This window comes from Hesperophylax consimilis, chromosome 5 (genome assembly GCF_061612785.1).
Source record: "Hesperophylax consimilis isolate HC1 chromosome 5, BYU_Hcon_1.0, whole genome shotgun sequence".
In the NCBI taxonomy this organism is placed as follows: Eukaryota; Metazoa; Arthropoda; class Insecta; order Trichoptera; family Limnephilidae; genus Hesperophylax; species Hesperophylax consimilis.
The window spans coordinates 29086238-29100247 of record NC_142840.1 but is presented as its reverse complement, the minus strand read 5'-3'; the positions used below and the strand labels follow the sequence as shown (position 1 = coordinate 29100247).

The window sequence follows — 14010 nt, the reverse complement described above, 5'->3', positions numbered from 1 at the left end:
TAGCCAACCTTGGAGAGGGGATCTACTGTTGGCTACTGAGCTGGCCTGCTCACTGGTCGCAACGCCCCGACGTCGCGGCGCCTCTGCCCCGGGCTTCCTCGAGCTCGCCAGTGACCAAGGCCTGCCCCGGTGGAGATGTCACCCTTCCCAACAGCCAGCCTCGGAGAGGGGATCTGCCATTGCCTACTGAACCAGCCAGCGCCCCGCAGAGCCGTTACCGACTGAGCCTGGAGGAATACAAGGAGTTTTACCCGCAATAAAAACCAACCGTCTTTATTAAGGCGTTCATTTAAATGCAAATTACAAATGTCGAATATATCGTCTTTCTCAAGACGCATTCGTTGATGCAAACATATTACAAGAGTCGATATTCCCTGCATTTTTATGAACCTCTGTAACGGTTCAAATGAAATACCTCAAGTGCTTTATTTGAATCATTAAAAAGGACAAAGGTAAATGTGTGCCGGTGCTTATAGTTTACAGTTTTTTCTTGGGCAGGTGAACACGTCCCGTACAAACACTGTCAGAGTGAAATATCAGAATCCTGCCCACCAGTCTAGGACCTTCAAAAGATGAATAAGTCATTCAATTGAATGACGGCGACTATAGGTATGTAGGAAGTTTACTGGGAATCGTCATACCTATATGGCTTATCTTATGCTCACATTGTAACAAATTTACTTTCCTTTCAAAAAAATACGGCGAAAACAAAAGCCTAAATTTTGCTGTCTTTGCGAGGTAGCGCAGGTCCTGGGGGTGCGCTGAGGTAGAAAACTCGGTTTTTATATCACTGTGTAACCCAAATGAGATTTTGCTATATTGACTGTTATGTAATACATATTACTAAAATATAAAATCTGCTCACATATCTACCCTACCAATGGATATATATCTCAGGAACGTTTTGGCACACAAAGGTCATCTTCAATGCCGAAATTCTTGCAAATTTATTGTAATAAATCGCTGTTTTTTTTTTCAAATGTATGTCGGGAATCGTCATACCTATCTCATTGTGTGCTCAAATTGTACCATCGTATTCTACTTTCAAAAAGGAATGTCTTTTTCGACAGATGTTTATTTTTTTAAATATATGGTCAAAATGTAAACAAGTGCCTAAATTTTACTGATTTTGCTGGGTAACGCTAGGTGCGGGGGTTCTCCGAGGTCAAAAAATTCAAAATACCCAATTTCTTGCAAGGAATTTTGCTAAATTGACGGACTATTCATAATTTATGCATAGTTGCATTCTGACAGAAAGATTTTTTTTAATAAGGAATTTTAGTAAAAAATATATTCATGTAGATCAAAAAACACCCATACTGAATATATATATATATATACAGGGTGTATCGGCACTAACCCGACAAACTTTAACCAGCTATTCCTTAGCACATTTGGAGTAAAAAATGTTATGGGCACTTTGCTGTCCGGTAGCATTTTTTTTTCAATTAAAAACAAAAAAATTTAAAATTTCCACACTACATCACTGTCATTGGCATTGCGTTTCGTGTTCAACAGCTGTTATAAGCAAGTATGTCAAAAAGCGACTTCGCTCTTTCGCACACACTAAATAATAATAGTTAAAAATGAGACGAATGGTGCCGTGCCATTTTGTTGTGATTGTAAGTGTGCGCCAATATAGGTACACACGTGCATTATTCAACGGAATTCGAATAAAATATTTGCCAGATGGGTTTTCTAACTTTGACAAAGGATAAAACAGTGGTGAAAATATGAATGATAAATTTTTTATTAAAAAAAAACATTACCGGACAGCAAAGTGCACATAAGATTTTTTACTCCAAATATGCTAAGGAATAGCTGGTTAAAGTTTGTCGGGTACGTGCCGATACACCCTGTATATATATATTTTTACTCTCGGAATTAATAAATCGTTCGTGAAAAATGATTTAAAATTTCTACTGTGTATACGCTTTCATGATTGGTCGAACGAAATCTGATGTCAAATGCACTCCGTGTTAAGTTTGTACAACGTAATAATTAAACATCTCTTTCTGTTATATGCGTACTTTGATAATAAGAGGGAGAGGTCGCTATACAGTTTTGAATTGTGTAGTCAGGTATGTTGATCTAAGTTTTTAAGATGATTTGTGTTTGTCTTTTTACTTATATCGATTGTTTTAACTTACATCGTAAATCTCCCACATTTTTAGAAAATTTTATTAAATTCAAAGCGGTCAAATTGAAGCTATTCCATAACATAATGCAACTCAAATAACTAGCGCGACCGCTACTAAAATTACCTACAGGCCAATTTGACATTTTTATAAAAATGTGTAAGTAGGAACTCATTTCAAATTTACGTAAAAGCAATGACAATAACCCGGCTGGCGAAGACCCCCCTGTAATGCCGCGACGTGAGCTACCTAGGTACATCGCTGATACCGTGTAGACTTCAATGTACAAGCTTTTTCTGGCTATGTTTTTGACGAGAATCAGAAATTCTAACGTTAACAATTGATTTCAGAATGAAATTTTGATATTAAAAAAAATACCCTTAATTTAGTTAAACATTGATTAAAATAATATAATAATTAATCGCTCTTTAGTTCATACCATACACCAAGCTGGCCTTTGGGAATAAATACCACAATGTATAAAATTATTCATTAAAAATAAACGATTTGTTGTTCAATTTTTTTAATTATTTATAAAGATTCATTAATTTAACAAAAAACAATCGACAGATGACTCAGTTTTTGGCCTGACAAACTCTGGGCAAAGTATAAAAAAATAAATTGCATTGTCCTATACCTCCAACCTATAAAACATGCTGAAAGAGACAGTTTACCAAACAGAAATTGAAAACTTTACCGGCAGTTTACCAAACCAAGCCCAACAATAATTAAGGAAGTAAGGCTTGGTAGACACACACCGAGAAGTAATTAAAACATTCATTAGTTTAGGAACCTCATACGTTGGAAGGTATCATGGATCCATAAATTTGTATTGGCGTTAAAAGATGTATAACGTGTTGGAATCAATGAAACTAGGAGTCTATCAGACTCGCGAGTGGGTGTACTCTGCAGGAAAACTGAAGGAGTGAGATCCATAGGAAGAGACACTTGGTAATAGTCCAGCATTTGGAATTATGTTCCAAGACAGTGTCAATGTGACGTTCTTGTGACCCCTGAAAAAATATGTAAAACTTAGAACACAATCGTTTCAAATAAGCTTTTAAGCAACAAGGACAGGTTGTTTTGGAGAATTTGAACAATTCATCAAACTTCAACGTTCATTTTCAGGTTCTGTGAAAGTCCTATTCAAGTTCTGTTATTATATCATTATAGGCTAGTTGCTTGACAGAACTGAAATAATAACAAAACTTCAAAAAATCTTTCATAGAACTTGAAAATTAACTTTGAAATTTGAAGAATTGTTCAAATTCTCCAAAACAACCTGTCCTTAGTCTGTCATCTCACGGGTCGGTAAGGAATCGACATAAACCGAATACTGCAAGACCATACGCGCAGAAAATTAAGGTAACGGTCTGCAGCGCAGTTCGGTGTGGAACTTTTTGGAAGTTACTGAGGCACGAGTAATACTGCGCAGTACTCATGCAACAAATCGTTTTGATTGTGCAACATATCGTCCATGTTCAGGCAAAAGTCACTAAACCACACACAACTTTTGACACATTGAAATTTGTATTTTGGGGGAAAAACTCTTATTTGTGCTTTTACTTTTCTTTTAATATTATTATGCAGGTAGATAAAACTCTTCAAGCACATTCCATAAATTAAAAAAACCATACAAATCTGATTTTACCATCATAACCTAATTTATAAATTACACTAACTGTGTGTTGTGTGATTTGGTGACCTTTGCCTGTTGCCTTATAGAGGACATCAAAATTGCTCAATTTTAAAGTAAATAATACAGCATATCTTTGCAATAACTTTACGCTTGCAGTTGGTTATGACCACCACAGAACTTCATAAAAATGAATACAACAAAAAGTTTTAGTTTCTAGCAGTTTGCTAGAAAGTTCTCCTTACTTCAAACCGTTTCCATCATCCCAGAAGTAGTATTTAGTGTTCATGTTCTTGAAGTCCAGAACTGCATTTTCACCCCTGAGGATAATCTTGTCCCATAAAACTACTTGGTTCAGTTCATTGCTTGGTGTGCTGTATTCAGCTGTCAGATATAAAAACAACTGCTTTACATTCCAGTTAAAGAGATGTGACAAGTCAGTCTTCATGTCGAAAGTGAGGAACCCTAAGTCGTTTTTCTCCCTAGATGCACCATAGTCTGGAACATTTTTTCTGAAACAAGTTTAAATATACAGGTAAGCTACAGTCTTAGTATTAAAATTGAAATTCACTGGTTAGCGAGAAAACGAAACTCACACAACTACTTTGGCGATGTTCATAGCAGCATCGGTTCTATAATCAATGAAAACAGTCGAAATAAAACAGCAAAATGTCAAACAGGCTAATACACTTAAGGTGTATGCTAAAATGCCATTGCCCCTGGTTAAAAAGTTATGCATTTTAACGGATTTATATGAAAACGGTGTTATTGAAAAGTTGGCCAAGCAAAACACAAGCCGGCCAGATGTAAAACGGACACGTCAGGAAAGTGTCAAAAATCTTCGGTACCATAAACAATTTGCGCTTGTGTTCTGTGTTGCCGGTAAAGAGGATTTCTGTAAACCATAAATATTAGGGCGATTTATATCATTGGATGTGGGGCTAATTTCATAAAAGAAAATTTAAATTTATGTAGGTAGGTACTTTCCGTGTACAATAATATTGTTAACCGCTTCATTATTGGATATTACCCAAATAAAAATCATTAGTTATAATATAACAGGAATTTTTTTTTAAATTTAACAAATCATCTCTTATATGCACTAAATTGTCAATAACATTAATTTATAAAAAAATAAGGCAGAGCGTTTCATGTTTTGTTATCTCAATTTGCAACTCATTGATTGGTAATGAGTTTATTGGTATGAATTTTTAAAGATTACGAGATAATAAGACGGAAAGATAACACATTCCTTTAGATAAATATGATTTAGTTTAGCTGTTCATGTCAATGAAATGCAATCGCTATAATAAATTGTTTATTATGCTGTTTTTTAACAAAATTATTAAAATACAAAACAGTGAAAATGTCTAACGCTAAATTAAATTTGTTTGTGTTTTGTTTGATAACGATTTCCACGAGTAAGTTAAAGAATGTCGCTAGTGAAATATCTTAAAACAATACAACTTTCCGGATTAATAAGTATTCGAACGGTTTTAAAACTTTGTTGCATATACAGGTACCTTAGCTATAAATAATATTATATTGTAATCTTTGCTTTAGCACAAATACACGAAAGCAACGCGTGTTTGTTCTTTTTTATTATTGCTATGTTAAATGAATAAAAAACTTTTTCTCAATGTAATACTAAAAATCACTGTTATTAGTCATACACACTTAGACTGTTTGGACCAATAGCTAAAGTTTGTTTTTCCCGAAACGTTATCGTTTATTGATAATGCATTAATTTTCCACAAGGAAAATTGTGTAAAACAAACTTTAAAGCGGAAAGGCAAAATGAAATTTGCACAGATTTTTCTGTCTGAAATTTCTAGGTCAACGCATCTATTTTTTAGCTCGTAACATAATTTGCAAGGATCTATAACTCTTCGATACATGTCATATCAACTTATTCAAAAGAGTTTAAAAAAATCAGATGCAATACCTATGACGCCATTATTATTGTTTTCCTTGTATTTTTGTCGTTAAAAAAGAGTGTAAAGACGCGTAGTAACTATTATTAGTTAGTGCCTAATATGTTATGGGATTTTGTATATTCGTTACCAATTATAGATAAAGGCATTACGTACGAAATCAAAAACATGAAACGTAATAATTCCAGTAGAATTTGTATGTTGTCATCAAATAGATTAGTATCGATAAATAGAATGTTATAATTTAATATGATACGTCACTTATTTTGATTTGCAGTATCAGTCCTTGCTCAGCAAAACTCTACAAAGAAAAGTTACTGCTTCAACTTTTCTTGGATTGGACCCAAGTACTCCAATGAATCAGATATAAACAATGCAACCTGCGATGACTTTACACAGTTAGCCACAAATGTTCCTTGCAGATTGCCATTGGTGTACACATGTAAGTTCCTACTTTTTTTTTCTATTACAATATCACAACGTTTGAAAAAATATACCTACTTTAGAAACAAACATGGATAAACTGAGTGTAAACAGTTCACAAAGTTTTAGAAATAATTATAAAGATCTGTAAAACTTTTTGAAATTAAGTTTTGTGACAAAATAGATAGGTATCTACCATCAATTCGCCTTGGACCACAGTTATGTTGTGTTAAAATTACACCCATAAATACCGTTTTACCTCCAAAACAGGTTCATGAATGATATGTAGGCAAAAGTGAATGAAAAACATTCCGCCTGGAGTGGCAAAATATTTACTGTAACCGGCCCTCTGCATCGTAAATCGGCCAATGGATTTAATAATTCGGGAACAGTACAACTGTTCAATTTCCTTCATAACTTAGGTATGTTTTCCATAACACAGTAAAATAATAAGCATGTTCTTTTTATCCCTTTCTTTAAGTTGATTCGAGCTACCCAGACATAAATTACATTTGGGAGAATCACTTTGACGACACAACTTGCCAATTGACCGAAGGGGAAGTGTGTGCATCGTACACATATTTATTTGATGATAAAAGTAAGTACCTATTACTATATAAAGCAAATGAAAGGTTCATTTGAAAAAAGGTTTTTAAAATAAATAAAGGTATCAATTCTTTTAAAGCCAACGGATTGTATCTATCGATGGGAAGGAAGTGGATAGATAAAGTTTTATAATTAAATTGATTTATTTCAGTGATAACAGTTTTACAGATTAAAACAAAAATCGCGAAAGAAAGATAACATACCGCGTACAATCATAAAGATATTTTATTATTAGCGGAACACATGCGCAATTATAAAAAAATGTTTGATTAATCTTTTATATTTCTCAATTGTCATTTTTTCCTTTGTGATGTGACGCAAAGAAACGTGTTTGAAGAGACCCAATATAATTTTCCACCCACAACAAGGATTTATGAAAATTTGGTGCAATATTTCACACATTCTTCTAAAATAAATTATTTTGATATTTTTTAATAAAGTTGCTTGCATATAGGTAAAAGCAATAAAAAAGATGGAGAATTTTATATAAAATTGTTGAAACTTACGCATTTTCAAGAGATTGGATTTGAAATAAAATCGAGTTATCTTTATTTTTTATTAGGTACTCTACGTAGATACGTAAAACCTTGAACTCACTTGCTTAGAAATTTTTTGTGATATCAGTGATATGCAGACAAAGGCTCAAGCCTTGTGGTTGGAAATTCGATTTATAACTAAATTTTTACGGCCGTTATATGATTGTAAGCATCGTCCAGCAATAATATACCGACGATTGGAAAAAAATACGAATTTCTTGAATTGGAAAATTTTGAAAAATCTTGATCGAAATACATAACATTTGTGGTTCACCAGCTTATGGGGGAGTCTATAAAACTACGAAAATCTATTTTCCGCCATTACTGATGGACTTTCACAGCAAATAGCAATCTGAAGTTCGCGGGTTCAAATCTCGGCGTGTGCAAGTAAATTTCGTTTGATTAAGTTGTGTTATTTCACAATTTATTCGTTTAAAAATAATATGTTTTATATTTGCGGCACGTTCCAGCGACGAAGATACTGTCAGAATCGCCCTGGTGTAAGACCACCAGTCAGATTTGAAACGTTGGTTGAAATGGCTTTAGCCATGTTTGGTTACCATGGTGACCTTTCTCCATCTCCTTGTCCAGGGTCGGCCGTGAGTAAGATTCAGGCGCTTGTCAAAACTAGTAGACGACTTGGTAGGTGATCACTTTAATCAATAATATTCGGATGATTTGTATTTTTGTGCAGGGCCATTTTTATGAAAAATAATCTCAAGGGCGATGTGTTCCGTGACCGAACAGTTCGGTGTTAGTTATTATCAGCGCTTTGGCGCCTTGATAGTTCGGCGTCCGGAGCAGACAGCTCCAATTGCGCCAGCATAGGTCCGGCCCTGTCCTTGCCCTCTCGACTACCTACAGCCTCACAACAACTCCAATTGGGCATGATATAGTTTCACTGGTTCCGAACAGTTAGGAGCATTTAGAACTCTTGTGCGATATTCACAAAAAAACGATTAACAAAAATGAAGTAATATGATGCATGGTGTTTTTTTAAAACAAAATAATCTTATTTACTGTAAGAAACGTGGCCTTTAGTGGAAGAGTGTACAAAATTATACATAACATATACGTATATAAAAAAAATGATCAATTAAAACTATATTACAAGTAATTCAACACTCGGCACATTCCAACACTACACTCTATTACAATTACGACGTACACCAACACAACACAAGAAATCACAACAAACTACATATACCAAAAATCAAATCAACAAAATATGGACTAAGATCCCTAGAATACATAGCTCACACAAAATATAATCAACTACCCAACGAGATCAAATGTGCAAGTCAATGTAAAAAGACCCAAACTAACATGCTCAAACTTCATCTTATTAATGACTATCTGAAATAATAATGTTGTTTATGTCCCATCATATGTCCATTTAATACATACAGCTATATGTTTCATGTAATGCGTATCATTCCCGCAATGAGTTTATTAACTCCTGGGAGTACAATGCTTTATATAATATACTATATTCTGTATTGTATACTTTTAATAAATAAAAAAATAAATAAAAATAATTAAGGCTTCGTAGTCATAAATTCGAATATTCTAATGAAATTCAAATACAAATAAAATCGCTTTCTTTAATGAACATTCCCCTATTCTTCCAGTTCAAAACGTGACATTCATGTGCACCAAGGTCACCGACCAGGATGAAAATTCCATAAACTCTGGCTGCCACGTGATGAAGTCAGGCAGCAGGCAGGTCGACCTCTGCGTTTGCCGGTCAACTCCCGGAATGCGGCCCTGCAACGCCGCGGTGACGGTCAACCTTCTGCCAACCCTGCTTCTGCTCGCCCTCTCAGTGTTGCTAGTGGTGTACCACGATGTTTTAATCAATAGTTAGATCGAAATTGAGATACTTATCTTTGCAGGAATGGGCACCGCATATTTTGGATACCAAAAACTATAGTGATTTAAAAATGTGTGGTAGGAAGATAAATGGGCGTCGAAACTACTGAATTTGCAAACAATCAAAGGTAGTTTTTGTAATTTGGTTTTATAAATCTATCGAACCCATCACATTTAGAACTAAGATCCATTTGACCTTCCCATAAAGGTACCATTTTTCTACATGGATAGTATTGAGTACTGAGTATTGCTAATTTATTAAGAATCTTTTGAAATTATTGGGAATTCGGTTAAAAACGGGCTTGCAGGGAGTTTATTGATAAAATTTGAGTAAATTCCTGATATATCGGAACACGTGTTCATGCACCTGCATTTGCCTTGTTAATATATAATGATGAAATGCGAACATATTAAGATTTTTATTTTACATCCGTAGTTTACTAAAACCCACTAATTCATTCTGCAATCTGGTTTTTAACTAGATTACCAATAATTTGAAGAGAATTCTTAATAAACTAGCAATACTCATTTTTCGATAAGTGGTGTGCGATATGCCTATAAACCTAAATCTGCCTGTAAAACACGTTCTCAAAATCTTAGAATTATCCATTCATCCGTTGGTTTCCCTTTTGGCCGCCTGCAAAGTTAAGTATGTCGAGCTATAATCAGCTGTTTAGGTACTTATTGTGTATGATTGTTAAAAGATCAAATTTTATTAGATTCCCTGTGATATACCCTCGCCTATCGCACTTGTGAATTCAATATACCTACTTATTATGATCAATGACTAGATACCTACTCTAAATTCTATATTACTTTTTATTATACTTATTTGATCACTCACACGAAACATAGTCTTTTTCTACTAACCCACATACTTTGTAGGTAACACCTTTTATTTGTTTTTTAATTTGATTTTTTTATGTGACACCTCACAAGAGCGCCCCTGTCTGTACTCTGTACAGTGTAAATGCAGGGGAACTAAGTCGCCACACAGTTGGGCAGCGTAGTGAGGCGGGTTAAGGTAGGGGCTGTAGTAAGGGATTTATTAATGCGGGTCTTGAAGAGGCCGGGATTATATGAAGGAGGAAAAACAGATGCTGGTAGCTCGTTCCACATACGACCCGGCTTACACAAAAACAAGACGAAGAAGCGGCCCGTTCTCAAGAAGCCGACATCAACAGTGATCGGGTGTTCCGCTCGTCCGCCGGGGATCAATGCCACTATCTCCTTAGAGGAGGCTACATTGAAATACCTGTAGAATAGACTCAGTATGCCCACATTGCTTCTGTGCATTGGATATAGCAAGTGCTCTGTTAACAACGGATTGTAAGTATTGTTGGACTCCAGCCCGGAGGTGGCTCCCAAGTTCATTAATCTGAAGTACGATATTAGGGCGTAGTTGAGATTTGTATAGGGATAACAGCTGGTCACATTGAAAAACATGCTAGCCCTATAAGGACGCCTAATGTTTACCTAGATTGTAGCTGTCACATGTTTTTAAAATAAAGAGTTCTTACCTACGTTATATTATTTGAATAATATTTAGTTATGGTTTAGGTCTATCATGCATCTTGACACCTTGCGCAGTCTAGTAATTTATTGTTTAATCTCAAGTGTTGAACAAATATTGATCAAGCACTGAGAACAATAATTCATTTCTCAGAATATAATGATTATAAAATTGCCTCGGCTGCCTACAGTGCCTACGCAGTCAGAAGCTAGATAAATTTCACGGTGAAGTAATCATTTCACAATTTGAAATAACATTTGTTCGATTTTTACAAAAAAAACTGCACAATGTTTCACAAAAGTAAAATTGTTGTTGTGGTTATGTGCTTGCTGTTTGTGTGTGCAATGGGCCACCCTACTGCATATGAAGATGGCAAATTCGGCGCCCTTTTTCTAAGACCAATTCACCTTTCGAAGGCCAGTTCGCATGTCATCAACAGGATTCGAACCAAAAGAGGAAATCCAGACCCCATGAATATCATTTCAATACCATCGTTGTATAGACAAAAATGTCCCCCTAATTACAGAAGAGTTGGGAGAACATGTAGAAGAGAGTTATAGTGAAAATTAAAAAAAATATATGTGATTCTAATAAAGTGTGCAATGTTTTTTGAATCAATAAGGTTTCGTTGGTTTTTAAAACAATTTTTGAGAATTTTTAATCATTATGTTTTTTAATAGTTTTCTTCAAAAGTGTTTTCTTGAGTTATCTATCAAGCAATGAGAATTTTACATTACCTACTATTTATAAGATTTTAAACATTTTAAAGCAATAAACTAAAGAAGCTGCCAATATGTATTATAAAAAGGTGTTTTTAATCAAATAATAGTAATAGTTTTTAAATATTTGTGTTCAATCAGATTGAATTTTTAAAATAAATACATATTTTTATACAATTGGAAAGATTGTTTGAATGAAAAAGTGAAAATTTCGTAATGTGTTGTCAACAAAAAAGATAGTGTTGTCAACAGTAAAGATACTTTTAAATTTAACAAGAACCTCAACACTAATTATTCTATTTTTTCACCAATTCCTAGAATTCACAACCTTGCGAATAAATACTGTGAACTTATAGATATATTTGGTTTTGACAATTTTGTGAGCTTTAAAAGGCAACTTATTTCGATTCTATCGGCTAATAATTAACTTTTATAGCTTTAATAATTTTATTACATCTTCTCCCATTCGAAACCTTTCAAGTAAATTATATCCATATTTGTTTGTTTTTTATTTGCTCTACTATACACTTATAATTGTATGCATATACCTACTAACTACTTTTTATACATAACACTATGTTCCATCTCAGATCTTATTATTTCTTATTCATGTCGATATTGCTAAATTCTATTAGTTTTTGCTTTTTACAGGTGCAACTCTTATTTTGTTATTTTTTTTTTTTTTTTTAAATCTCTGTTATAATGTTCTTTACCTCACGAGTAAGTTACACTCTAATTTATATTGGTTTATCGATTTGTTAAACACACAATTAATACTGGGTTTAAACACACCCACTTACTTACTTTTTATGTTGAACTTTCTTTTACTTACTATTTCATGCTTGGGTATATTTTATATTGAATCCATCTTATTAGTGTTTTGCTAATTTGCACAAAATTTTATTATATGTGTTGCTTTCTTACAATTAACTCCATTTATCTTCTTATGTTCAATTATTGTAATCAATGTAAATGTATATTTTCATGTAAAAGCCCATTAGGGCGTAAATAAAATAATAAATAATAAATAAACAAGGAAACAAAGATAATATTAAATATTGCCGCCATTTTATTTGCGGTGAAAACACGAACTAAAATTTAGGTTACTAGTTTAGTACATTATTTTACTGTACGGCAACCTCTTGATGGTCGAATGGCAAGGTTTTTACACAACACTACAATTGTATGGTAGATGTGCATTTTTAAAGGACGCTGAGAAAGCAGATAAAATTATAATATTCTGTTTATATCCTGGACTCGAACCAAAATTATTTTTTCTCTCATGCTCTGCTGAAAAGATTCATTATACCTGCTTAGAGCTAGACACAACAGAGGTCTCTAGTCATGCTGAAACGAATATAATGTCGCGTAATGGAACACTACACCAATAATAATATCATTATGTAAATAAATGCTTCCATTAAGATTATTTGGTGGCCAAAATACAGAAGTAAATATAATTTCAGAACATTTTAGACCCTAAGATTTTTTTTTTACTTCTCTGGTATAAAAAATTAGAACTGTTTTTAAAAGAATAAAATCAGCGTAGCGTTCAAACAGCCCTTAGGCTAATTTTATTAATATTAATATTGTAATTATAACAACAAAAAAATTACGCAAGCCAAATAATTTATAAATCTAAACAAAACAAAAATGATTGACGAAACAAGGAGCGTAAAATAATATTACTTAATTGAAAATATTTTCATGAAAAAAGTTTCCAGAATCTAAAATCAACCTTTAGTCAGAATTTTTCTCAACTCATCAGATAAATTACAGAAAATAGACGCTTCAATATTTCAGCATCCCTTTATCGCATTTTTCTCAATTCGATAGAGAGGTTTTCGTAACAACAGAAGCGGCTTCCCGCCAACCCCCCTCCCCGTCCCTGCTCATACATTGTACTCGTACGTTTTCTCTCATGTATGTAGGTTTTTCTTATCCGGTATAATATTAGAAAGTACTAACAAAAATGTCTAAGTAATATGTCTTGGTATTCTTCAATAATCATATTGAAACTGGGATTATAAAACTGTGTTCGGAGCAGCTCAATGATGAAGGCGTTTAAAAGTGGCACGATGAAATTTTTAAATAATTACGTCTTATGCATGTATGTAATAATGCTGGATATGTTGAAAGAATTTTAGATGACAGGAATTAAAAAAAATGACCAAGTGGGTACGGTATGGAAGATATTCAGAAATATTCCAATAGACCCCTAGGATCTCCTAGTGATCAATGTAATCAATAATATTTGTAGGATATGTATTTTTGTGTAGCGCCGTTTTTATGAAAAATAATCTCTATGTGTTAGGGCTATTGGCGTTAGGTATTATCAGCGCCTTGGCGTCTTGGCAATTGGGCGTCAGGATCGGCCTGCTCCAATTGCGCCCGCATAGAGCCGGCCCTGGTGGTGGCATGTTCATAATCCATTCCATGTCAGGCTATTGAACTTTCTGATCTCCCGCACTTGACCAATTTCAAAGACACCCACTGCTCTTCAACCGGTAAATGAGCTGTTTTGTAGCAGCGACTTGAGAAAAAACTCCTAGATCTTTTGCTCAGAGTAACTAACAATATCTCCGGGAAACCAAACCACAACATTAACATAACGTCATTAGAACCCAATTTAA

The 14010-nt window shown here is 34.0% G+C and overlaps 2 protein-coding genes across 2 annotated transcripts; one reads left to right on the top strand and one right to left on the bottom strand.

The window, feature by feature from the left end:
• Positions 1 to 2644: 2644 nt before the first annotated feature.
• Positions 2645 to 4614, bottom strand: Spase22-23 (Signal peptidase complex subunit Spase22-23). Its single transcript, XM_089632093.1, has 3 exons — positions 4371 to 4614; positions 4020 to 4286; positions 2645 to 3151 (listed from the first exon to the last, which is right to left on the bottom strand). The coding sequence occupies exons 1-3, from the start codon at positions 4511 to 4513 to the stop codon at positions 3022 to 3024; spliced, it is 540 nt and encodes a 179-aa protein (XP_089488219.1). The 5' UTR covers positions 4514 to 4614; the 3' UTR covers positions 2645 to 3021.
• A 440-nt stretch (positions 4615 to 5054) lies between these two features.
• LOC149423738 (uncharacterized) lies at positions 5055 to 10011 on the top strand. The gene is made up of 4 exons (XM_089632092.1): positions 5055 to 5195; positions 5986 to 6150; positions 6613 to 6729; positions 8905 to 10011. The coding sequence occupies exons 1-4, from the start codon at positions 5141 to 5143 to the stop codon at positions 9138 to 9140; spliced, it is 573 nt and encodes a 190-aa protein (XP_089488218.1). The 5' UTR covers positions 5055 to 5140; the 3' UTR covers positions 9141 to 10011.
• The last annotated feature ends 3999 nt before the right edge of the window (positions 10012 to 14010 follow it).